Source organism: Protopterus annectens, chromosome 13.part0, assembly GCF_019279795.1.
Source record: "Protopterus annectens isolate FY-2018-M chromosome 13.part0, PAN1.0, whole genome shotgun sequence".
NCBI classification, from domain to species: Eukaryota; Metazoa; Chordata; order Ceratodontiformes; family Protopteridae; genus Protopterus; species Protopterus annectens.
In genome coordinates, this window is record NC_056747.1 from 516,108,026 (window position 1) to 516,133,962 (window position 25,937).

Genomic DNA, 25,937 nt, shown 5'->3' on the forward strand with positions numbered 1-25,937 from the left:
TGATATTTAAACATAAAGAACAGCAAGAACTTAATGTGGAAATGAGATTACTTTGAATACAGATGACAAATTTTCAGCATAAAATAATGCCGGAATATTAGGGTGTGTGATTTGGAAAGCGATGATGAAAACTGAAAATGTCAAGAGTCCACAGATGCAGCTCTGGGGGACTTGTAATCTAATCTGCAGAGAACAGAGCTTGTGAGTTCCTTACTGAGGAGCATTGACTAAGATTACTAAGCAGTCATTGAAACTGTGCAGATGATAGCTGGTAAAGTGTTCGTTCACATAGCAGAATGGGGTATTGTACTGAACAAAAAGATTTTGTCAAGTTGGTAAAGATTGTACCAGTGGCTTAACTTTTATCTGTGCTATTAAAACTGTAATATGTAAGACAGTGTGAAGCAGGTAAAGTCCTGTGCCCTTTTCATTGAATACATTTTCTTGAGGGTTAAGAAAGTCAATGAATTAAGATAAAAAGGGAGGTGGAAATATACTAGTCTTTCTGAATTTTTTTGAGAGTGGGAAAAGAAAAAAACTTTGAAGAGGTCCACCATCAACAACAAAGTCACAGGCCTTTAATCAATTTGACAGCTGAAAGAGTCCCTCCCAATGTACCTGTAATGCTCTACCAATAAACTTCATCTTCAGATCTCTTTTGCCACCCATTCAACAAGCATCTGAGAAATGGCCCCACTCTGGTTTAAAATTAGTTTATCCACTGTGAGCTTCTTTTGGTATGCTTCTTCAATTATATTGTTACTCGATTCATATTGAAGTCCAGGTTAGATCTTAATAATTTGTTGTTTTTAGGGCATTTTTTGCTACACTCCAAATGCCTTGGCATTATTATTGCTCATCTTTTCTTTCTATGCTACTAATTGCTCTGACTTACTTTTTAATTGTTTAGTATTAGTTGCAGTCTTAGTAAAGAAAAAAAATCAAATTTACCACTAGAGCATTTTGAGTTATGTCTCAGGAGGACTGGATTCTTGTTTTGCTGATTATTTAGTAAGTATCCAAATTTATATTCAAATACCAAACTAAGACCAAAATATAACTGGCTACACTCTTCCCTCTATAAAATATCAATTCAAAAAATTAGCAGAGGTATTCATCCCAAACCAGGTCACACGGTTAATAAAACCATCACTTACATCCCCAAAATAAATCAGTCACCTAATACATTTTAACAAAACAAAAAAAAAACAGAACCCAAACTCCCCTTACTAAATATGAACCAAAGAATTATGTGCAGTAAAATCCATGACATACATGGCTACCTTGCCACATATACTCCTGATGTAGTCATAGTTACTAAAACCTGGTTAAAAAAAGAAATAAAGGCTAATGAGATCCCCCCCCCCCAGGATGCAATATACCCAAGCACGACAGACAAAACAAGTGTAAAGGTGGTGTAGCAGTCATCTATAAAAATTCTCTAACCATCACCGTACTTCTACATGAAATATCTAAATGTAACAATGCTGAACTTCTAATAACACTCTTAAAAATCAACAAAAGGAAAACTATGTGTTTAAAAGCAATTTATATACCACCAGGGAATAAAATTGTTAGTGCTGAAAGCATCCTGTATTGGATATCCTAACAAATTAACCATGAAACTATAATACTTGGAGACTTAAATATAGACTGGGAACTCATAAATTCCACTACCCCCACTGAATCCATAAACTTGTTCAACTTCAGACAATTAATAACCACACCTACTAGGATCAATAAAACTTCAGGGAGACACTCAACATTAGACTGGATTCTTACAAACAAACCAGACAAACTGACAAAAGCAGGTTGCCTTTCAGATAGCATAACTGACCACATACCAACCTATGCCATTAGAACTGACCATAACCTACATAAACATATTGCCTATAATCAGATACTAAATACAACCAATTTCAGCAAAGATATTTTCAGTGAAACACTAAAACAATATAACTGGAATATACTTAGAACAATGCCACTAGATACTGCTGTAGAACACTTTAATAACATATTCTTATAGACCTTAAATAAATTAGCACCAGTACATAGTAAAATTCCAACCCCATACCATGGCTGACAAAAAAGAAACATGATAAAAAGGGATAAAGCCTGGAAGAATTGGTATAAAATATCACTAAAAAGGCCTTCCAGCAATTGAATCATCTTATAAACTTTGCAAAACTCCATGTCTAAAAGGATAAGCAGACATACTATACCAACCTGCAAAACAAATATAAAAACAACCCAATAAACTACACCCTGGCAAGACCACCACTCCCTTTCCAACAGTAGAAAGTACAACAGACTCTATTCCCACACAGTTTAATTCCTACTTTATACAATCAATATTATTTCTCTTAGACACTAATACATCTGCTCCCTTTCTCTACCCCTGTCCAATGAAAACCACCCACAATTCTTCGATTTTAGTCCAGTACCTACCTCATTCACAGTGAAGTTGCTCCTTAAACTAAAAACTACTTCCATAGTTGTAGACCAACTAACATTAGACTACCTAAAAATGGCCGCAGACGTCATAGCCTTTACTGTGTCCATACTAATTAATAGGCCCATTGCAGAAAGATGAGTCCCATTACTGCGGAAAAAATTCTACATCATACCACTGCACAAAGGTGGCACATCTAGAGAGTTTAGTAACTACCGACCAATAGCAATTCTGTCTCCCCTCTCCAAAATATTAGAGAAATACATCCATAAGAAGCTGATGCAATACCTAACCTCAAATAACCTGCTCTCAAAAGCACAACATGGCCTTAGGCCGCAGCACAGCACCACTACTGCTCTACTACTTTTTACCAATATAATAAACCGACATAGAAACAATGGACTGCTTGTGTCCACCATGTTCTTATACTTGTCTAAGGCATTTCATGCTGTCTCAAACCAGCAACTGTTCATTTGACTCTCCTCAATAGGACTGTCACAGTACTCCTTGTTGTGTTTTTTAGTTACTTATTTGGAAGGCAACAAGCTGTTAAATGGCAACAAACCTACTCATTCTTTCAACCAGTTACTACAGATGTCCCCCAGTGCTCTTATCCTGGGTCCTCTCCTATTTAACATATTTATTAATGACCTCCACACCACTCACCAAGGCAGTTTAGTTCAGTATGTAGATTATATGTGCGTTACCTGGATGATATTTTTATTTTATGGAAAGGAGAAAAAGAGGAATTCATCCAGTTTGTTGAATATATAAATAATACCACAACATATCTTAGATTCACACACAACGTTGATCACGTTGGTATTAATTTTCTGGACTCCTATATATACTCTGATGGTAATAAATTTCAGTCCAGAATATTTAGAAAAGAAACTTTTTGCAATAGTTATCTTGAATATAATAGCAACCATCCGTATTCCCAGAAAAAAAAGTATTATTAAAGGACAATCAATCAGAGTTGCTAGGATGACTACGGTTAAGAAGGACTTCCTTAGTGAAATGCATTTTGTGAAGAAATTATTTATAGACAGAGGATATCCCGAGGATTTGGTCCAGGATGTCACTATGTATGTTATTCAGGAATGGGGGAAAAAGTATACACCAGTGTTGGGTGTAGGTCCATCTAATGCACTTGTCAATACAAAAAATAGCAACTATAAGAAGGTGACAGATGGCCATAGCTTCCAAAAAGCATGTATAGTAAAGTATGGCAAACAGGCTAGTCAAATTAAACAGATTATAGATAAGAATTGGAATATAATCACTAGCGATGAAGGAATTAGTGACAAACTGGGAGCAAAGCCATTATATGTATATAAAACTGATCACAATTTAAAAAGAATACTTGAAATAAGAATGAATAATATGAATAAAAAGATATATTCTGGAAAGGGTGGGACTACTAAATGTGGCCATTGTAATCAGTGTAGTAGTATTATAACTAAAGAGAGTGTGATATTGGACAACATTCTTAGAAGTAAGATAAATTTTAGCAAAGGGAATTGTCAAACACAACACTTGATTTATTTGGCAATATGCTCAACCTGTGGATTTTTTTACGTAGGCAAAACGGATAGGAGATTAAAAGATAGAATATATGATCACTTATATTGCATACGTAAAAAGGACACTAATAATGCCTTGTCTAGGCACATAAACAGTAATCCTGATTGTATTGGATTCTTGTTTGGTATCCTAGAAGTGATAAAAACAAATCCCAGGGGGGGAGACATCAAGGCCCTTGTATCAGAGAAAGAAATAAAATGGCAAATCAGGTTAAACGCAGCAATACCCCCGGGATTAAATGAATGTATACCCACCAAACCTCTTATAAGAAATTAATAAAATGTATTGTATATTTATTTTTATATTTATACTGATGTTTTATATGTATGTTGTATATTATTAGATATTATGAATAAGTTACACCAAAGTTAATTAATTTGACAGCAATATAGTACTATCAGGGATGATATATATATTTTAAATGTGTTTTTAGACATTTTTAGCAGTATGTGTAGGTAGGGCTGTCACATATATTCTTGCATATTCCCTGTTATAATATATGTGTAGTACATAACAAGCTTTATCAATTAATGTAGTTCACATGAATAAATTTTATGACAGTTTTTAACAAGAATAGTTTTTAACATGAATAGTTTTTATTTATTCAGTTGTATGATTTATGAATGTATTCTAGTATGTATCTCTGACTTTAAGCTAATGGACAGCTAATTAATGGAATTTCAAAATTTGGCGTTTTTTTATAGTATATAAAGACTGTTGTTAATTGAAGATAATGTTCTGATGAAGTCTACGATACGTAGATGAAAGCGCTAAACCAGTTATCAAATTTTGTGTATGAGTAAAAGGAATTAAATTGTGGATCGTGACTTATTTACTAGCACTTATTCTGTGCTTGTTGGATCACTGGGTTGTCGAGAGTTCTAGTTTTGGTTTTTATTCTGGTCGTTGGAGGTCATGGATTCCATAGGAGAGATGTCTGGCAATTCTTCACCGGTCAGACGTGAAGAAGTTGATAAAATCCACTCGGAGCTGGTAATTATTAAGGGTGAAATTACCAGATTGCTTGAACTAATGACGCCTGCCTGCACGCAGCATCCTGGGGGCAATCCTATTACGGGGCTCGATATGATGACGTCACCACGTTCCGTAATCGAGGATGATAGTTCGGAGGATATACCTAACGGTCAGCGTGTGATGGAGGCAGTACAATCCTTTAACACAGGGCGCAGACCGGATCGAAGGAGCGTGGAACGGGAAGGTAGTCGCTTCTCTGGGTCGGATAAAGAGGCGAACACATCGGAGGACTTTTTTTTATTTTCTGGTGCAAGACCGAAAAGAATACCGCCAAATCGTACATATTCTACAGTCGCTAGTAGAATGGAAGGGACTAATAGACAGAAAGACACTGGTGACATACACCAACAACTTAAGGAAGCCAATACAGTGGGTATGTCCCATTCAAATAACAATATTGACAATTTTTTAAAGTTAACTTTTGAGTTTGAGCCTAATAAGAATTACAATGTTAGGGAAGGACAACAGAGGGAGTCCTACTCTAATTCAAAGAATGTTATTTACAACTTTGGTAAAAAATTAACGCAAATTAAAGGACTTCAGATAGATAATTTATATTTGAGTAAATGCATATCTAGTGGTATTGTACCAATGGGGCTACGCTTCTTTAAACAGCCAATTGGTGTGGAATTAAATGATGAAAATATTGAAGCATGCAATAAAATGTTTGATAAGTTTGGAACTCAATTTATGGAGTTCATTATAGTTTGCAATGATAACAAAATTAGCAATTTATTACAGGAGGTTGAAAGAATGAACACTGATATTACTAAGGATTAAATTTTCCCTCAGTGGGAACAGTTATATAATAAACAATATACATATGCTGAACATAACTCTAAAAGAATTTTTGAAAGGAAGTGTAGGAAATTTATTCGTGATACTAACCAGTATGCTAATTGTAAAGCATATAGGTGGAATATTAGAGTAGATAAAGAACAGTACAGATATACAGATATTCATACAGATAGACAAGATATATATGAGGAAAGGGGGTATGAAAATGATTTTTTAGAGGAAGATTTTGTGAACAGGGGAAATTACAGAAACAATCAGAGGAGATACAGGGGGAAGAATTATTGGAAGAAGTAGGATGTTGTGCAACAGAACATGAACAAGTAGGACAAGAAATAATAAGACATGGAGTCATTAATATGTGGAATGACTTTAAAATATACAATTATACACCTGTCAAGATTAATAAGGAACACTTTCTAGTATTCTCCAAGGGTATGAAATATATACCGAAGGGCAAGTTTGATTTTGTTGATGCACTAGTGGAACTAAAATTATACACAAGGAAATTAAACCTAAGTTTATTTTTTCATGATAATAAAAGTTCCTCCACTACCCCTAGTGCCTTAAGGAGAAAAAGTAAATTTATTCCGCCAATGCACAATACCATAGCAACATTTGAGAAAGTCATAAGTAAGCAAATATATCAGCTCAAAAATAAGAGCTATAAGCAGAAAAATTTCTCAGATTGGGATAAATACTTTGATAAGGTACTTAATGAATTGCAAGCTGCCAACATCAAAATATTGGTACCAGATAAAGGGGGCGGAATAGTATTAATGGAGACAAATAGATACAATGAAAAAATATTTGATATTTTAAATAATATTGACCAGTATGAAAGATCATCACTGAATCAAATTAATATAGCCCATAGGCGATTGGATTTATATTTGGAAGAATACTTATTGGATGAAAGAATAGAACAGGAATTATATGATTTTTTAAAAGTTCAATATCCAGTACTCGCTACTATTCATGGCATACCCAAGGTACATAAGGATATAGTAGACCCACCATTGAGACCTATTATTGCAGGTACGTATAGTAAGAATTTTCCGTATGGAAAAGTTATTGATCAGTGGCTTAAGAGCATATATAAGAATAGTGAACATATTATTAAAGATTCATGGGAATTCTTGGGGAAGTTTACACATGAACTCTGGAATCCAAAATTACTTTTTGCAAGTGTAGATATTAAGGATTTATTCTCATGCATACCAAAGGAGGAAGGTATTACTAGATTTATGGAAAGTGTTTATACCATCAGTGAATTAAGTGAAGATAAGAAAGAATTAATACATGAATTTATCAACATAGTTTTAGATAATAATTTCATATACTTTGACGGTGAGTATTATAAGCAGAATAATGGCGTAGCAATGGGGGCAGCTTGTGCCCCCATATATGCAAACCTTGTCTTATTATTCTGGGAGAAGGAATATGTGCTTAACTCACCTTGGTACAAGTATATGATATTATATGTGCGTTACCTGGATGATATTTTTATTTTATGGAAAGGAGAAAAAGAGGAATTCATCCAGTTTGTTGAATATATAAATAATACCACAACATATCTTAGGTTCACACACAACGTTGATCACGTTGGTATTAATTTTCTGGACTCCTATATATACTCTGATGGTAATAAATTTCAGTTCAGAATATTTAGAAAAGAAACTTTTTGCAATAGTTATTTTGAATATAATAGCAACCATCCGTATTCCCAGAAAAAAAGTATTATTAAAGGACAATCAATCAGAGTTGCTAGGATGACTACGGTTAAGAAGGACTTCCTTAGTGAAATGCATTTTGTGAAGAAATTATTTATAGACAGAGGATATCCCGAGGATTTGGTCCAGGATGTCACTATGTATGTTATTCAGGAATGGGGGAAAAAGTATACACCAGTGTTGGGCGTAGGTCCATCTAATGCACTTGTCAATACAAAAAATAGCAACTATAAGAAGGCGACAGATGGCCATAGCTTCCAAAAAGCATGTATAGTAAAGTATGGCAAACAGGCTAGTCAAATTAAACAGATTATAGATAAGAATTGGAATATAATCACTAGCGATGAAGGAATTAGTGACAAACTGGGAGCAAAGCCATTATATGTATATAAAACTGATCACAATTTAAAAAGAATACTTGAAATAAGAATGAATAATATGAATAAAAAGATATATTCTGGAAAGGGTGGGACTACTAAATGTGGCCATTGTAATCAGTGTAGTAGTATTATAACTAAAGAGAGTGTGATATTGGACAACATTCTTAGAAGTAAGATAAATTTTAGCAAAGGGAATTGTCAAACACAACACTTGATTTATTTGGCAATATGCTCAACCTGTGGATTTTTTTACGTAGGCAAAACGGATAGGAGATTAAAAGATAGAATATATGATCACTTATATTGCATACGTAAAAAGGACACTAATAATGCCTTGTCTAGGCACATAAACAGTAATCCTGATTGTATTGGATTCTTGTTTGGTATCCTAGAAGTGATAAAAACAAATCCCAGGGGGGGGGGGAGACATCAAGGCCCTTGTATCAGAGAAAGAAATAAATTGGCAAATCAGGTTAAACGCAGCAATACCCCCGGGATTAAATGAATGTATACCCACCAAACCTCTTATAAGAAATTAATAAAATGTATTGTATATTTATTTTTATATTTATACTGATATTTTATATGTATGTTGTATATTATTAGATATTATGAATAAGTTACACCAAAGTTAATTAATTTGACAGCAATGTAGTACTATCAGGGATGATATATATATTTTAAATGTGTTTTTAGACATTTTTTAGCAGTATGTGTAGGTAGGGCTGTCACATATATTCTTGCATATTCCCTGTTAAGATATATGTGTAGTACATAACAAGCTTTATCAATTAATGTAGTCCACATGAATACATTTTATGACAGTTTTTAACAAGAATAGTTTTTAACATGAATAGTTTTTATTTATTCAGTTGTATGATTTATGAATGTATTCTAGTATGTATCTGTGACTTTAAGCTAATGGACAGCTAATTAATGGAATTTCAAAATTTGGCGTTTTTTTATAGTATATAAAGACTATTGTTAATTGAAGATAATGTTCTGATTAACCAGTTATCAATTTTTGTGTATGAATAAAAGGAATTAAATCGTGGATCGTGACTTATTTACTAGAACTTATTCTGTGCTTGTTGGATCACTGGGTTGTCGAGAGTTCTAGTTTTGGTTTTTATTCAGTATGTAGATGACTCAACATTAATATGTGTAGCCTCAACAATAAATAAGATGCAAGACACTACTCAAAAATCTTTCTCCTCTGTAGAAGCCTAGCTCCAAGAATCAAACGTCCTACTCAACCCCCAAAAACTAAGTTAATGTGTTTTTACATCAAAAGTTGCCAAAAACAAAAGCAAATAATACTGTCATTATAACTGTAACTTACAGTAAACGTCTAGGCGTTATAATAGATGACAATCTCAGATATGACCAGCATATACTGCACACCATTAAATCTACACACCAGAAACTAGGCTCCCTTTATAAAATCAATAGATTCCTTATAGATACTGCAAAAAAAACTCCAGCCACCACCTTCTTATTGCCAACTCTCTTATACGGTGCTCCTATCCTAACAAACTTAAACAATACTCAAAGAAAGTAACTTGCCTCCTGCTACAATAAAATAGCTAAATTTGCCACCAATCTCCCTCATAGGGATCACGATTGTCATAGCTTAAAAAAATTAAACTGGCTTGAACTACACAACTATGCAACATGTTCACAACTAACTATAGCACACAAACTCATTCATCATCCAGAAAAATGCCCTGCACTACAAAACATATTACTGGCCTACTGTCCAGCAAGGGACCTCCGTTCCAGTAACAAATTCTTATTACTTAGAAATATTTATTTATTTATTTACCATTTGTTCACTGGGAAGGTCTGACTTGGAATGAGCTAATTTTCAGCGGAAGCCCTGGAAGAAATGCTCCAGATGCATGTCTTTGTAATGTGGGAGGAAACTCACATGAACACAGGGAGGACATGCAGACTCCACACAGAAGGAACCCCAGTCAAGAATCGAACCAGAGAATCTCTTACTGTGAGGTAACAATGCAAACCGCTGCATCACTGCACCATCCATAAGTCAAATAATGTAGAGCATGGTAAGCAAGTTTCCCAGCTCCCAGAATTCTTAAGAGCAAACCAACTTTGGCTTGCATAGCATCTATGCAAAATTTGCAACAATCATTTGCGAATGGAGCCAGCTGAGAGGGCTGTTACATTCACCTCCAGTTTTTAAAAGCACTCAAACAGCTGCATAGAAAAGCCAGTTTCCATTGGTTCAAAATATAATAGAAAAAATTCAAGTGTAAACCTCTGTAATAACAAAAGAAGGAAAATAATGAAAAGTTATAAGAAATCTACCCCCATTACTTCAGGGCCACACTGCAGCATGCCAGCGAGGAACTTAAGAGCACTGTAAGAAAATGGAAAGCAGAATATGAGCTAAAAGTTGGTATAGATACCAAATGAAACTAAATCTTTCTTCAGTTATGTTAAGGAATTATGTCCAACAGTATACTGAGCTCATCTGCAACGATGTCGCATCTACCATACAAAGAACATATACATTAGCCTGCAAATTTAGAACTTACTTTAGCATGTCTCCCCACATTGTTGCCTCAGTGTCCCTGAAAATTTAGTTCCCCCTGAAATTACGTGGCAGCAAGTCTTAGAATCCCTGTCATAGGCTAAAAATAATAATCCAGTGGGACCAAACAACATGCTATGCTGCATTCTTGTCAATCCCAAGCATGTACTATGTGAGGCCCTTTTTAAACTGTTCATCCTTAGCTTATCTATACTGTTTGTGTCTTAACACCTGGAGAACAGACATTATGACTCCCCTGTACATGTGTAGCCCATCTACAGAATCAGGTAATTATAGATCCATTAATCTCACCAGCCTTACATGCAAAGCCATGGAGCTTATCATACCAGAATTAATTTATGCAGACAGGCATCTTAACTGATCTAAACCCCAGCCTTTTTTCTTTTGTGAAGAGCAAACCCTGTCTCCTGAACCTAGAAAACTTTTTTTTTTGAAAAGGTTACATAGGCTGTAGACAATGGTCACTCCATGCACAATGTTTATCTAAACCTAGCTATGGCTTTTCTTAATGTAAACCCTAATATTATCCACTGGATTGCCAATTGCCTATTCAACAGATCTTAAGTAAATAGCAGGTATTACCTTCTCTGAATTTAAAGCTGAAACTAGTGGGATATCATAAGGATCTTTGTTGGGCCCTCTCATGTTTGACATTTGTTTTGCAGATATCCAAGCCAATATCCCCCAGAAATGTAGTTGATCAAGTTTGCTGAGAGTGATACGGTCATAAGAGACCTGGGTTGTTATGTGAGCAACTCTTTCTAGTTCAGTTATCATGTTTATACCATAGTCAGGAAATCCTTCCACCTAGCCAAGTTATTTTTCAAGGGAATATTTTCAACAGCCAGAGATGTTATCCTACTAGTGTCTAGCATGTACAGTCAAGCATATCGCTCAACAGGAAAGGCTCCAAAGATTTCTAAGAAAAAAATTAAAGGCCCCCTGAGTGTGCCATCCTTCTGATGAGATGTTAAACCAAGGCCCCAGAGGCATAGCTGGCTCATCCAGTGACTGGAGCCATCCCCCAAACTGCACCTTTTATTGGTTCATGAGCAAATAAAAAAATAATGTCCTGTGTCTGCACTGCACCACCACCCCCCCTCCATCCACAGCTGAAAGTACAAAAAAAAAAGACATAAAAGAAAAGCTTTTTTTCTGTTAAACAGTAGCAAACTGCTAGCTACATTTGTAACAAGCAGATGCTACAGTTTATACCACACAGGGAGCACTATAGTGCTCACATTTAACTTAACAAAAATGCTTTTTTTTCTGTTTAATCTGTAGCAAAATGCTTGCTACATTTATAGCTAGAAAATACTACAGTTTATACTATGCACAAAGTGCTACAGCACGTGGATTTAACTTAAACAAAAAAAAAAACAACTCATCATTTCACACAGTGTGCTCTGATTTAACTTAAAAAATGACTTTTTTTCTGTTTAAACTGTAGCAAAGTGCTTTCTACAAATATGCTCCAGTTTATACTTCAAAGGGCGTGCTACCTTAGTTGGATTTAACTTTAAAAAAAACAACTCTGTTTTTCTGTTTTAACTATAACAAACTGTTTTGCTACATTCTTATGCAATGCAGGAAACACTACAGTGCTTGAATGTAGCTTAAAAAAAGGAAAAAAAAACTTATTTTTTTATTTTAAATTATAGCAAACTGTTTTGACTGCAGGTACAATGTCAGCATTTTAAAGCTTGTATGCGCTATTACTAAAGAGGGATCCCAGGGCAGCTATGTCCTTCACCCCCCCCCCCCCGCTATGCTACTGGGCTACTCCAGTGCATTTTTTTCATCTCTTTTGAGCCATGAAAGAACCAATACTATATGACCTCCTACATCTTTTTTTAAAAAAGAGAGGCTTTTTAAACACCTGCATTTGGGGCATAGATCTACACCAACAAATAAACAAGAATCGCTGAAGAGAAAGTAGCTCAAAATATTCCAAGCCTGTGTAGTAAATTACCTCTACAAGTCAAACAGAGGTACTACCTTGGCTACCTTTAAAGCTATTTTTTGTGATTGGATAGGTAAACACAAATTTACTCCAAGTTTATTATATACTGTCTTGTTCAATTTTGGAAGTGAGTACTATTAAATGCTTGAAAAGAGTGGGAACCACTTTTAAGTGTGTCTACTTAAAGATGCATATGGCTAGGCATCTTATGATCTTTGTGATTGCTTGCCTAGCATTGTTCCTATGTTCTGACTTTTACTAGTTTTCTTGAAAGTTTATATTTTTTTCTCTGAGCCAGTTTCTCTATACAGTTTTTATTAATAAATTGGTGAGAATTATCCCATCAACTAACATACACACAGCTTCTTGCCAACTATAAAATTATCCAGTATCTATCTACTTGTCCAGCACTAAATATTCTACATAACTATGTTCCCAGTTGGTCATTACAATCCTGTGACCATAAACTTGTGTCTGTCCACAAACCTATCAAAACTGCTGGGCATTGTCTGTACTCGTACCATGTTAGTAAGGCCTGGAACTCTCTATCTGTATTCATCAGGTTTAAAGCCATGACTCTGAGATGACTATGATACCAGGGTGGCGTTGGATATAATATTTGTGCTATGCAAACTAATTGCAGATACTGCTAGTATTAAAGTAACATATGAACAGACCCTTGTATCTGTACGGTACCTCTTCAGCAACAAGGCTAAGTTCTATTTTTTTGGCTAACATAGTGAGTTAATAGGTTCATAGTAAGCTGTTGATCAGATAGGTAATTTGTAGCCTAACCTCAGGATCCATTTTGTTAGTTCCGCAACACTACGTGACTACTACCTAATTTCTTCCCTTTTTATTGATAGTTTGAGGGTCCAGACCAGGAGTAAATTTACTTTTTCCTATCCTTTCATCCACTTTATGTTGGAAGAAGGTCAGTGAGCTGTTTTGTTTAATACATAAAAGAAGTCTATTCTCTCTGAGAGAGAACTGTATATATCCCAACAGCAGGTCCTGTTTGTTCTGTGGTGGAAGTGTAGTTCCTTTGATCAGGTGTTAAAGGCATTGTTTGTTATGCAAATGTTTGGGAGGTTGTTTAAGACTGGATCCTTTGAGGCTTTGAAGGCAAGGTAAAGGTTCCCCCTCAAAAGTCTGTAAGAAACAGAGTTGAGAGAAAGTGCTTTATGGTAGTCTGTGTAGCCCATGGAAGACATGCCATTGATTTTCTTTGTTAGGAGCCTCTGCAGTCTTTTCATTTGAGTCATATATAGACTAGAGGCATTACATTTTATTATGGATCTGATAAGGGAGTTGCACAGAGGTTAGTAACTTCCCATAATCTAGAAGATATACCCCTGTCACACCTCTCAACTGAACAGATTTTCTTAGAATATTCAGATTTTTGGTTCATACTTTTAGTCAGTTCCTCATAAAATGTGTGGTTTTCTGGTGAATCACTGAGGACTGAAGTTACTGAATAATGACACACATTTGAGGTTCAGACTTCAGAAAATGCATGCTAACAGAAATCCTGTTATTCTAGCCACTATGTGCTGACAAGAAAGAAGTCTGCCACACTGTCTGGACCCATAAAGGTAGTGTTCTTAGCACTGGCAGTGCCTTCTGAATTTGTTCCGAAGTGGCCTGAGTGGGCAAGTTGGAGGAGCTAAGGGTGTAAAACTTGAACTGAATTTATCAATTAATATGTTTACTATGTCCTCTGGGGATGATTATGTGTTGTTGCTGCTATCTATTAGCTCAGTGCAATGCTGGGTTTGCTTTTAAGATTTTTCAAACAACCACAAACACTTGTGTTCGTGGTTGTTCGATATATTTTTTGAAGCAGTATCACCAGTGTTGTGACTTTCTTTTAAGATTTTTGACATAATTGAAAAAATGTTTTGAGGGTGTTCTTTACATAGACGGCAATTTTCAGCTCATACTTTTCTTTAGACAATTTGATTTTGTTTCTTGTTTATCTTTCTGAGTTCATTTTAGAATTTGTAAATACAGTTGTAAATAAAGTTGAGCCATTGTTTTTTTTTCCTGAACTTAGCATTATACAGTATTTGAGCATGATTAGAAGCAGTGCCTCGATCCAAGCATTTATGTGAGCACAGCAGCTGTCTGTGAATGAAGCAGTGCATGAGACTGGCGCAGTGCATGAGACTGGATTACTGAAGGATAGGTGCTTACATTTCATCAGGTTATTAGCTAGCTGTAATAGATTAGCTATTAAATCATCTATAAAGAGAGAAGTGTTTGATGGTAGATCGAGTTCACCCACCACATTAAGTATTCCTGCATATTGATTAGATATGACTACTTATGGGGCAATTGCATTTGTAGAAAATAGTGGGGTTATATTTATGAGGACTAGGTCTAACATTTTTTAACCTGTCTTTAGGATGTGAACTAGCTTGTCTAATGAGCTAGCATTTATAAAGTCTAGGAAGCACTGTGCATATTCATTTATGGTACAGTGTAGGTTTCACAGTTACTGGAAGGACAGATAAAATTCCTCAGTAGCATAGTATCTGGCTCAGTGGAGAGGGACTATGGGCTCTGTGTTACATGGAGGGAGTTCTGTAGTTGGATACAATATGGTACAGATTTTTATTGCACTCAAATTTTTATTAAAATTGTTTCCATATCTTCAGATAGATTGAACCATAAATAGTAAAACATAAAAATAATATAACATAACTGCTAGTCAACTATTTACAAAAGAAACTATATACAATTGCCTAAGTGTATAATCTATAACATCATGTTTCCATATACAATATGCAATTTGTATTAAGATGCTGTGCTGACTAATCAGATCAGTTTGTTTTGTCCAATATTTTGTCAACTTTCTGACAATAAGTGTTGTATGATGTATCAGTTCTTATCTTTATAGTTGTTACTTCTGTTTGAGACACGAAGACTGTGATTTTCTTGAAATCTTGAAAAATTGGTTGTGCTTTATACTTCCAGTAAGTTATTATGGCTTTACGTGCAATGGCAAGCAATGTCCACAGTAAAGGATATTTTACTTTTGGGACACATTGTGGTATGGGTACATTAAACCAAACTAATGACTTGGTTAACTGAAAAGTATAATTAAAAATTCTTTGAAAGAAATAATTTCAAACCAGTATTTATTCAGTGAATGACAATAAAAAAACATGTATTCCCAATCTGTTTTTGTATACGTTTTACATCTCCAACAATCAATATGTTTCTTATATGTTAGTTGTAATCTATGAGGGGTTAGAAAGGATCTACGTAGGAATTTCCATGCATATAGTTTCCACTGAAATGACTTGGTAGTAAGGCTTGGTGATAAAAGGATCATTTTTTTTTCATTTTTATCAGGATCCTTTTGATTAACCTGATTATAAAAATTCCAGTAACTATTATTGGTATAGTTCTTTGTTTCTTTAAGTGTCTTATGAAATTTGGATAGATATCCTTGTCCTTTATAGGTATTGTTTATTAAAAGTATCACAAGATCTATGAACTTAGGAATATTATTTTTAAAAGTTGGTGTCATCAGTTCCAGCTTATTTGTGATGTACTGTCTTATTTCTTGTATTGGTAGCCACAACTTATCATCTAACTCAAATTTCCTTTTGATTTGATCTAGTGTGAGTAATATATTGCCATTGAGTATTAGATATCAATAAATCACTTCTTTTTCTTTAAGCTGTTTAATTACATTTGAATCAAAGGTATACATTCTTGTGTACAAGTGTACAAGCTATGTAATATAATGTAATATGTAAACAACATGTCTTTATCTCTGGATTCATGTTTATATATTTTCTAAACAGTATTATTGTTTCAGTAACAATGATATACTTTGTTTTTATACTTTTATTAAATATTATGTTCTCTTATCACATTATAAAAGACTTTTGTTGGATTTATATCATATCGTTTATGGGCTATGTTTCTAATGCTATTACATATAGATTCATGAATTAATTTCTGTTTGGCTGTATAGGTTGGTTCAGCCATAGAGTAACTGTTTTATTAATAGATGCCAATGAATAAATCTCTATATCTGGTAGATTAATTCCACCCTTCTTCCAACCTTTTAAATGTTTTTTTAAGCACAATTCTAGGCTTATTGTTAAACCAAAGGAAATTCAGCATTATTTTATTGTATTGCTGTATAATTTTATTTGTAGAATGGATGGAAAAGGATTGTATATATTATAACAATTTTGGGAAAAAGACTGATTTAATTATATACAGCCTATCTTTCATTGTATAAAACATCTTATTCCATTTCAGCATTAATGATTTTGTCTGACTTAGTATATGAATATACTTAATATTTATTGTTTCTCTAGTGTTGCTAGTTAGTAAGATTCCTAGGTATTTAATTTTGTTATCAGGCGCTAAGTACTTAACAAAGTCATTATTTAATTCCCTTTTATTTGAGTTAATTAATAAAATTTTAGTTTTGATTTCATTAAATACAAGACCAGAAATAGTCTGAAAGAAATTCATTGTTTGGAATAATTCAGTTAATGAGGTATCTTTATCTGATATTGTCAACAGGATGTTATCAGCAAATAACTGTATTTTCATTTCTAAGTTATTCCCAGTCACTATGCTTTTAATGTTTGTGTTCATTCTAACATAGTTAGCAAAAAGCTCAATTGCTTATGCAAACATTAAAGGTGAAAGTGGACATCCTTGCTTAGTTCCTTTTCTAATAGTTATAGAAGAAGAGAGACATGACCCAATCTTAACATAGGCCAGAGAATTTTCTTATAGTGTTTTAATTAAGAATGTGTTTTGTTGTGAAAAAACATATTCTTCTAGTACCACCAGTAAATAATTCCAATCTATTGAATCAAAGGTGCTATTGATGTCTAGACGCACCAGAGTCATGTCTGTCTTACTTAAATCAACATAATCTATCAAGGAAAAAAATATTTTAATATTATCATAGATGTTTCTATCTTTTATGAAACCTGAATGGTCGTGATCAATTAATGATAATATATATTTAATTCTATCTTTATGTATTGCCATTAACATTTTGTAATCTACTTTTAACAATGAAATGGACCTATAGGAAAAACATTCTGAGGCATTTTTTTCAGATTTCAGAATAGGTGAGATTAAACTATATTTCCAAGAAGGTAGAACTAATACTCCCTGTTTACTTTTAACAATAACTGTTTAGCTTCTTGGACAATAACTTATACATTTCTGGTGTTATGTTGTCATTTCCTGGTGCTTTTTTGGGTTACAGTTTTTAATTTGATTCTGCAACTCGGACATTGTTAATCTGCTTGTCAATGTGTCTACTCTGTTGTTCCTGTATATTGAGGTTTATATTAGTCTGGCGGAAGTTTCTAATTGTTTCTTTTGAGTTAATCTCTATGTTGCCAGTATTCATTTTTTAATAGTGCGACTGAAATGCTTCTAATATGCTGTTTAACTCTGATATTTCCTGTGTTTTAGATACATCCATAGACAGAAATAACATAAGTTCCATTATAAGCAGGAACAGGAATATCTTATAAGGGAATTCTGATTTGACCAAAGTTATTGGGGACAGACCCAATTTTATATACAAGAATACTTACTGTTTAAAAAATATTTACAGTTTGATTCTTCTACTAAAAGTAATATCATTACAGGAAGACGTAATAAAGGAATGTATAAATGTGGCTTTTGTAATGAGTTTTATATAGGTATGACGACACAAAGTTTGAGTACAAGAATCAAAGAGTATTATTATTGTATTAAAACAAAAAAAAGTAACAATGTATTATTTAAACATTCTTTGAAACGTTTGGGGTATAAAAAATTCCTGTTTTCTGTCTTGGAACAGGTAGCTGAAAATATTAGGGGTGGTTCTTTTAAGGATTGTGTTGAACAAAAAGAAACCATGTGGTAGCTAAGGCTAGGGGCTGATAAGCAACTCGGTATGAATGATTCCATTAATATAAAGTGCTTTTTAAAGAATAGAAGGTTAAACATTTTAAAATGATTTTTACTATGTATTTTTGTTGATATTTGCTTTAAATAGTTATTTTTTTTAATTGAATTATTGGTTGAATTAAGGGAATGATATATAAGGTGCTGTAACTGTGTGGCTGATTTATTCTGATGAAGTCTCTTTGAGACGAAAGCGATAATAAACTGTGGTGTTCACTAATACCAGTAGTTTCCTCCTTTCCTGTATTGTTCAACCCGTGTGGTGGATTTACATTTATTGGTGTCTATTTTGCTGCTCCATCCTTTGGGACTGTTGTTTTTTTGTTGTTTAAATATACTTGCACTCAACCCAGGTATCCAATAAAGTATACAGTTTACCATTTATTGAGACAGTTTCCATACAAATCATCCCAGATTTATCTTTATATGAGCTTATTATTTTTGGCATAATGACAGAATGTTTTCCATAAAATCATTACCCCTGTTGTTTTTTTTTTGTTATGTGATGAACTTGTTAATACCGTATAACCACTGAATCTGAGTAGATTAAGGTCTTCAAGTAAAAACATATAGCTGAAATGCCTGATGTTCATAATGGTCATTTGCATATATCCCATGTGCCTCTGATATAAGAGATTTGAGAGGTCACTCAGTGGAAGTTCTAGCTTGGCTGGAGTTTTTATTTAGTTTTTACTGTTTGTTTTTTTTTTTCTGTGTGACCTTCTTACTCTTTGTTTTACTTTGTTAGTTGGGATATTTTGCAGCTACCCTATTGGTAATGGACATCAGCTGGGTATAACAGCCCTGTGCTTCTTATCCTTAGTTAAACACTCTGTTTGTGCTCTGCTGATGAGGTAATAACAAGGCCGAAATATGCATATCCACAGTTAGTGGGGTTTGGTTTTATTGACCTGAAATTGTCCATTGAAATGACTTAAAAAGAAATACGTCATGGGCATTCAGAATCACCATATATCTTAAACACCTGATGTTCATAAGGGTGATTTGCATATATCCCATGTGCCTCTAATACGAGAGGTTTGAGAGGCTACTCAGTGGAAGTTCTAACTTGGCTGGAGTTTTGATTTAGTTTTACTGATTGTTTTTTCTGTGTGACCTTCTCACTCTTTGTTTTAGTTTGTTAGTTGGGATATTTTGCAGTCACCCTAATGGTAAAGGACATCAGCTGGGTATAACAGCCCTTTGTTTGTTATGCTTAGTTAAACACGGTGCCTGTGATGTGCTGATGAGGTCATAACAAGGCCGAAATATGCATATCCACAGTTAGTGGGGTTTGGTTTTATTGGCCTGAAATTGTCCATTGAAATGACTTAAAAAGAAATATGTTATGAGCATTCAGAATTGCCATATAACTTAAACACCTGATGTTCATAAGTGTCATCTGCATATATCCCATGTGCCTCTAATACAAGAGGTTTGAGAGGCCACTCACTGGAAGTTCTAACTTGGCTGTAGTTTTGATTTAGTTTTACTGATTGTTTTTTCTGTGTGAACTTCTCACTCTTTGTTTTAGTTTGTTAGTTGGGATATTTTGCAGTCACCCTAATGGTAATGGACATCAGCTGGGTATAACAGCCCTTTGTTTCTTATGCTTAGTCAAATACTATTCTTGTGCTGTGCAGATGAGATCATAACAAGGCCGAAATATGCATATGCACAGTTAGTGGGGTTTGGCTTTATTAACCTGAAATTATCCATTGAAACAACTTAAAAAGAAATAAGTCATGAGCATTCAGAATCGCCATACAGCTGAAACACCTGATGTTCATAAGGGTCATTTGCATATATCCCATGTGCCTCTGATACAACATATTTGAGAGGTCACTCAGTGGAAGTTCTAATTCAATATCACCAAATTTGGATAAAGAAGTCAATCATTTTATAGAAAAATGTTTTGATTTTCCACATTTTGATAGTAAACTGACTTGTACATGTTGATTTACAAAGTCCATTGAACATCTGAGATGAACAGACAAATGTAGGTTTTGTAAAACAACACATCTTGTTGCTGGTTGTGATATACTAATAGTAGAAGGATTGTGCAAACACTGTAATACTGAAGTAGCTGAAAAACACTGAAAACATGAGCAACAAAGAGTTATAGAAAATGATGACGTTTATATCACATAGGCTCATCCATTACCAACAGTTCAAAAATTAGAAGCAAGAAAAAACAGATATAGTAGTCCATGAAAAGAAGGCAAAAGTGGCATTGATTTTTGAAATTGCTACATCCAGTGACTACAGTGTCTTACATACAGAGAGACACAAAGTCATAAAATACCAGAATTGTAGGAAGAAACAAGGGCAATGTGGAAGAAGGATACCCAGACAGTTCTAAAGGTAGTATGAGTCACGGGTGTTATAAAAAATAATTTACAATCATGCATGTAACTCCTTATGAATTGCAGAAGGAGTCATTACTGGGCACATTGTGAGTGCTGTGACGAGCACTTCTGGCTAACATCAAAGATTGAAACAATTTTAATTTCATGAACTCTAACCATACTTTGACTTAGGAATGGGATCCATTCCCATCATGGTATTAGAAACCCCAAAGACTTGGAGAAATTAAAAGTCAGTCTAATTTATATCAGTCAGTGCCTCCCACTCCTACACAGACGCTTGGCATAAAACTATTCAGTTACCTACTGTGCTCTCACTACTCAGGTTCTTTATTTTGATCTATTTTTTTCCCTGATGCCTGCTGGCCATCACCCCTGATGTAACTTGACGGGTTCATCTGTTCCCCATAGGGGTGAAACAGTCACAAGAGACCACCATTTAGATAGCCAGCAGGAGTTTTTCCTGACTTTAAGCCCAAGTCCCAATCCTTGCAGTGGTTGACATGTGTCTTGCACTGCAGGCTCTTTGATGAATATATGCTTCTATGCATGTGCTGAGTCTGGCTACAGACCTTCACACTGTTTGGCAAGGGCCGTACACTCAATCCTTGCACAAGCCCAATACTCCAACCTCCATCAAGTGGAGAACTTTTAGCATGGCATGGCAGACTGCACATGCATGAAAGCACACATGCATCAAATAGCTTGTCTGTGTTACTCTAAGAATGTGTATGTACGAATGCAGGGTAAGGGAGGATCAAAATAAATCTGTAAGAAACCTTGATCTGAGGGAGCTGTTGGAAAAAAAAAGAATCTCATCAAAATGGATTGTGTTTAGCACATCTGTGCTACGTAGCAGCTCCTGTTCCTAATCATGTGATCCTTTACTAGAAACAAGCACTGACTACCAACTTGACCGTCTGTGGACTGTTAAGTCATTATTGTGCCTCCTGGTTGTCACAATTGTGTAGAATACTCATTAACAGAGACTGACTTACACTTTTAATTCCTTAGCCATGCAGATGTATAATTTCTTATTCAAATTTGCCACATAAAACATAACACTCATTGTCAGTCTTTGTATAGTTTATTGTCTTTAGTAGAAAATATGTGCTTGACCGTAAAATGGCACATCATTGTTTCATGTTATTGTCAATAATCAATGATTTCCTGAAAATAAATGCTAAAATGTTTGTTGACAGGGGTGGGGAAAGCCATTTACAAAACCACAGGCTAGAAGGTTAAAAAAGCAAAACTAGTAATTAATTAAACTATTACATTCTATAACCTCTACAAGACAGAGCATCAATTGGAGCTCTTAAGTTTGAGAACTTTGGAGGGGCTGGTGGCATTCACAGGAAGACATTAGATTCTGTGAAGTTGCCCTTATATGCAGTGTGTACTACGTATGACAAACATGATTGTATCAATATTGCTCATTAGGCTTCTTTGTGCAAATGAAGGAGAATGTGTGGCATATGATTTGTTTTTAATAGAATAAGTGTTTAACAACAAAAAGACCTTAAAGGCAAATCCTTTGGTTCTGATTCATAATTCCTGCATTATCATCTTACTTCTTGTAATGTGTTTGAAAAAAAAAATGCTTCATGTTCCTCTGACCTGTCGCTGATCATAGCAGCATTTAGAATGGTTAAGTGAAACAGCATGCGAGTCATGACTTTCTTTTTATCTCCCCTGCCCGCAACTGTTATGTTCACAAAAAGTTTTTTAGGTCCTGAGATTATTTGTTTTTATTTGACTGCAGCTAACAGAGACTTCTTCACGCTATGCTCGAAAGATTTCTGGAACAACTGCTCTTCAGGAGGCACTAAAAGAGAAGCAACAACACATCGAACAGCTCTTGGCTGAAAGGGACCTGGAACGAGCTGAAGTCGCCAAAGCTACGAGTCATATCTGTGAAGTGGAAAAGGAGTTAAGTGCTTTAAAGGCTCAACACGAACAGGTAGAGTATACAGAATGCAAACAACATGGTTCACACTTGATGTGCATTGCTCAACACTCTGAGACAGTCAGTCCTATTTCATTTTTATGTTTTGGTGGAATGTAATGTTTAAACATTGAAGGAAAAAGCTAGAATTCCAACAAGACATTTAGACAAACCTTTAGCAATTCCAGGTATAATTTTCATTATTTCTTATGGAAGATTATCAGTGTTTTGGAATTATCATTCTTATTTATGCTTAGCCAAGCATTTTCTAATCTACATTGCATGCTTTATTAGTTGGTATACTTTATTATTGTTTATCTGAAGCAAATATTTCTACTTGGAAGAATTTCATGCTAACAAAAAAAAAAATAAATGAAGAGCCTTGCACTATGTTTGCATTTGTTTATTTGCTGATGCATTTGATGACTGTATAACACTGCACTGTCCTCAAGGTTCTGTTGTTCTTGTCATGATCCAGAATGGCATTTTTGTGAGTATAACACAACTGACTTGGGTTAAATCCCACTGTTCTTACACAAGAAATTCATTGAGGTCTTTGATATCCAGCAAATTTTCAGCAGAAACAGTGGATGAAAGCTTCACCCAAAATATCGGAACTCCAGAAATGTACCTTCTCCTCCTGTATAACATATTCAGTCTTGGAATTTATCCAAGTATCTGGGTAGGCATCACATGTGTCAAGTGTGGGGACAGGGATTCTAACTTCAGCACACTGAGATGCTATACCTTCTAGCATCAGAACAGTCAGTCAGCTGAGTTATTAACACTGGCAACCTGGTTTACAGATTGCATATGCCACCTTTAAGGAATAGGGCTGAGAACAGTTCTAGTTTTTCTAGACGAGGTTTATCTCCAGAATTTAAATGTGTAAACTCTTAAGAAAATGGCAGAAGGAATAACATGAGCAAAAGATGCAATTAATTCAGAACTTGGAGTAGAAATAAAGGATCTGTGCTTTTAGAGTGAAATACAAGAAGTAAGCAGGAGGACAATACTGGTACATTAAGGGTGCAGTATATATATGTGCTATATTATAGGGAAAGAACTAACATTACCAAGTGTGCCTGGATGCACTTGTTTCATAGAAAGGATGGCAGTTGTATGAAATGGAGATTCAAAGGAAATGGCACGTACAAATTTAATTAGAATCTTCAACCACTGATGAAAGAGACAGACTGTTTGGACAGGAGAAGGTAGCAGTGGAAAGGAGAAGACAACTGTTTAACACGTTACGTCAAGTTGAGAGAGTGTTCTGAATGGATTTGGCCAAGATGATTTCCTTTTTGATAGTACTATATTTAATCTGCATATCTTTGTCACTTTATACTGTAATTGGAGAAACTCCAGTCTCTCTCAGCCTGACACATCAAAAGGGTTAGAGCTACCAGCGTTCTGGGTTTCATCCATCTAATCTAGTGCATGCTAAATCACAGCAAACTATGTTAAAGGTGGCACTGCATGGTTGTATAGATCACTGGGGCTATATCACTGTGTTAGTGCCAATATTTGTGTACAGCAAGTCCTTCAGCTTTAAATTAGATCCCTGTCCTTTATTTTGTTTTATGTCACTTACTGATGTAATGTTACTCTACTGATTTTAATTATCACTGCTTTAAATGTTTAGCTCTTGCAACTATATGTTGACATTAACAGTTCTGTTTCTTTTTGAGCTACAGTGTAAGACATTAGCTATGTTTTTTTTTGCCTTAAAAAATAACTAAAAAAGATGAAAGCAGGTATCGTTTATGAATGTCATGACAGTTTATCCCAATGATTCAGGCAGGAGTGGGCGTAGTTCAACCCATCAGCAACATTCACCACTTTCAAGTAAAGGAAATAAAATGAGTGTGAATGTTTGCAATTCAGCACGCATTTTAACAGCCATTCTCTCGGACTAGCATTCACTTTCCTGCTAAATCATGAAAAACAATTTGAGAAATCAGAATTCATCAGAACAAACTCACTGAATTGTCAGTTAATTGAAGTAGCTAACATCATATTCTGAAGGAATATTTATGCAAGCCCTTTTATATACTGTAACTTATATGTACTAACTCTGAGGTCACACAGCCTCAGAAAAAAGGGCAAACTCTTGGTGCCTTCAGGATTGTTTCTGAGAATGTAATATTAGTTATTTTTCTAAATTTACAGCTGAGTGAATTTGTTTTCTTGAACTCCAGCTCAGTATTTCATCTTTCACCTCCTGCATGTCCACAGACCTAAGAAGTACTTCTCATGTCATGACCACAGTATATTGGTCTTACAACACTGTACTCAGAAGCATTTAGAAAGAGTTGTTCTGATCCCTTGGCATTCAGAAGCTGTCACATTGAATTCCACTGTCTTTATGTGCTGTTGTGTATTGATTATTTACTTAAAGGCTGTGGAGCAAGTGCTGATGTAAATCTTGCTTACTGTCTTTTAATAATGATCTCATCCTTTTACAGACTGCAGGGTGTTCTAGTTGTAACCCTGTAGATATCAGTTTGTCCATTCAAGCTCTTTAACAAAAAAAAAAAAAAAAAAAAAAAAAAAGAATGATCTGACAAATTAACCAAAATGAAATGGCATCTGTTGAGAGGTTTGATGATTTACTTCAAAATCTTATGACTTTGGACTTAGCTGTAATAAGTTAAGGGATGTAGGAGACTTTGATGATTTTGCCCCACATAAAAATATTTTTGATTGATTTCCTTTCATTTTACTGGTCTTATTCAGTCATGGTGTGCTAAAATGCAACATGACCAGATGAACAGTAAATCAGTTCTGTAGTATGGGGCATTTGCTAAGCTCTGTGCTATAATGTACTGTTCTACTATGCAGAGACTGCCATTATGAACTCGTGTCCTGTGCTGCTAAGTTGTTGATTTCTGCATTAGAAAGCCATTTGTTTCAGCATTTTTATGTCTTCGAACAGACATGTTTTAGCAGTTTTATCTAGTGTGTATGAATCTGAATTTTAGCTATTACCCACATTTAAAACCTCATCCCACCAAACCCAGAAGTTTTAGAATCTTGATTTATGTTTTGTAACCTTGAAGAGAGTGCTCTAGCCATAGAGATATACTTGCATCCTCAGCAAACTAATGCTTTGTGTCAAAGGTGTGTACTGACTATCACAAAGCCTAGA

The 25,937-nt window shown here is 34.7% G+C and overlaps 1 protein-coding gene across 2 annotated transcripts in view; it reads left to right on the forward strand.

Moving 5' to 3' along the window:
• The window catches only part of CLIP2 (CAP-Gly domain containing linker protein 2), a 1,185,433-nt gene that overhangs the window by 661,823 nt on the left and 497,673 nt on the right, over positions 1-25,937 (forward strand). For both annotated transcript variants that reach the window (XM_044054144.1, XM_044054145.1), the window contains exon 6: positions 22,604-22,801. In XM_044054144.1, coding sequence (XP_043910079.1) covers positions 22,604-22,801 — 198 coding nt within the window. The remainder of the gene's footprint in view (positions 1-22,603; positions 22,802-25,937) is intronic.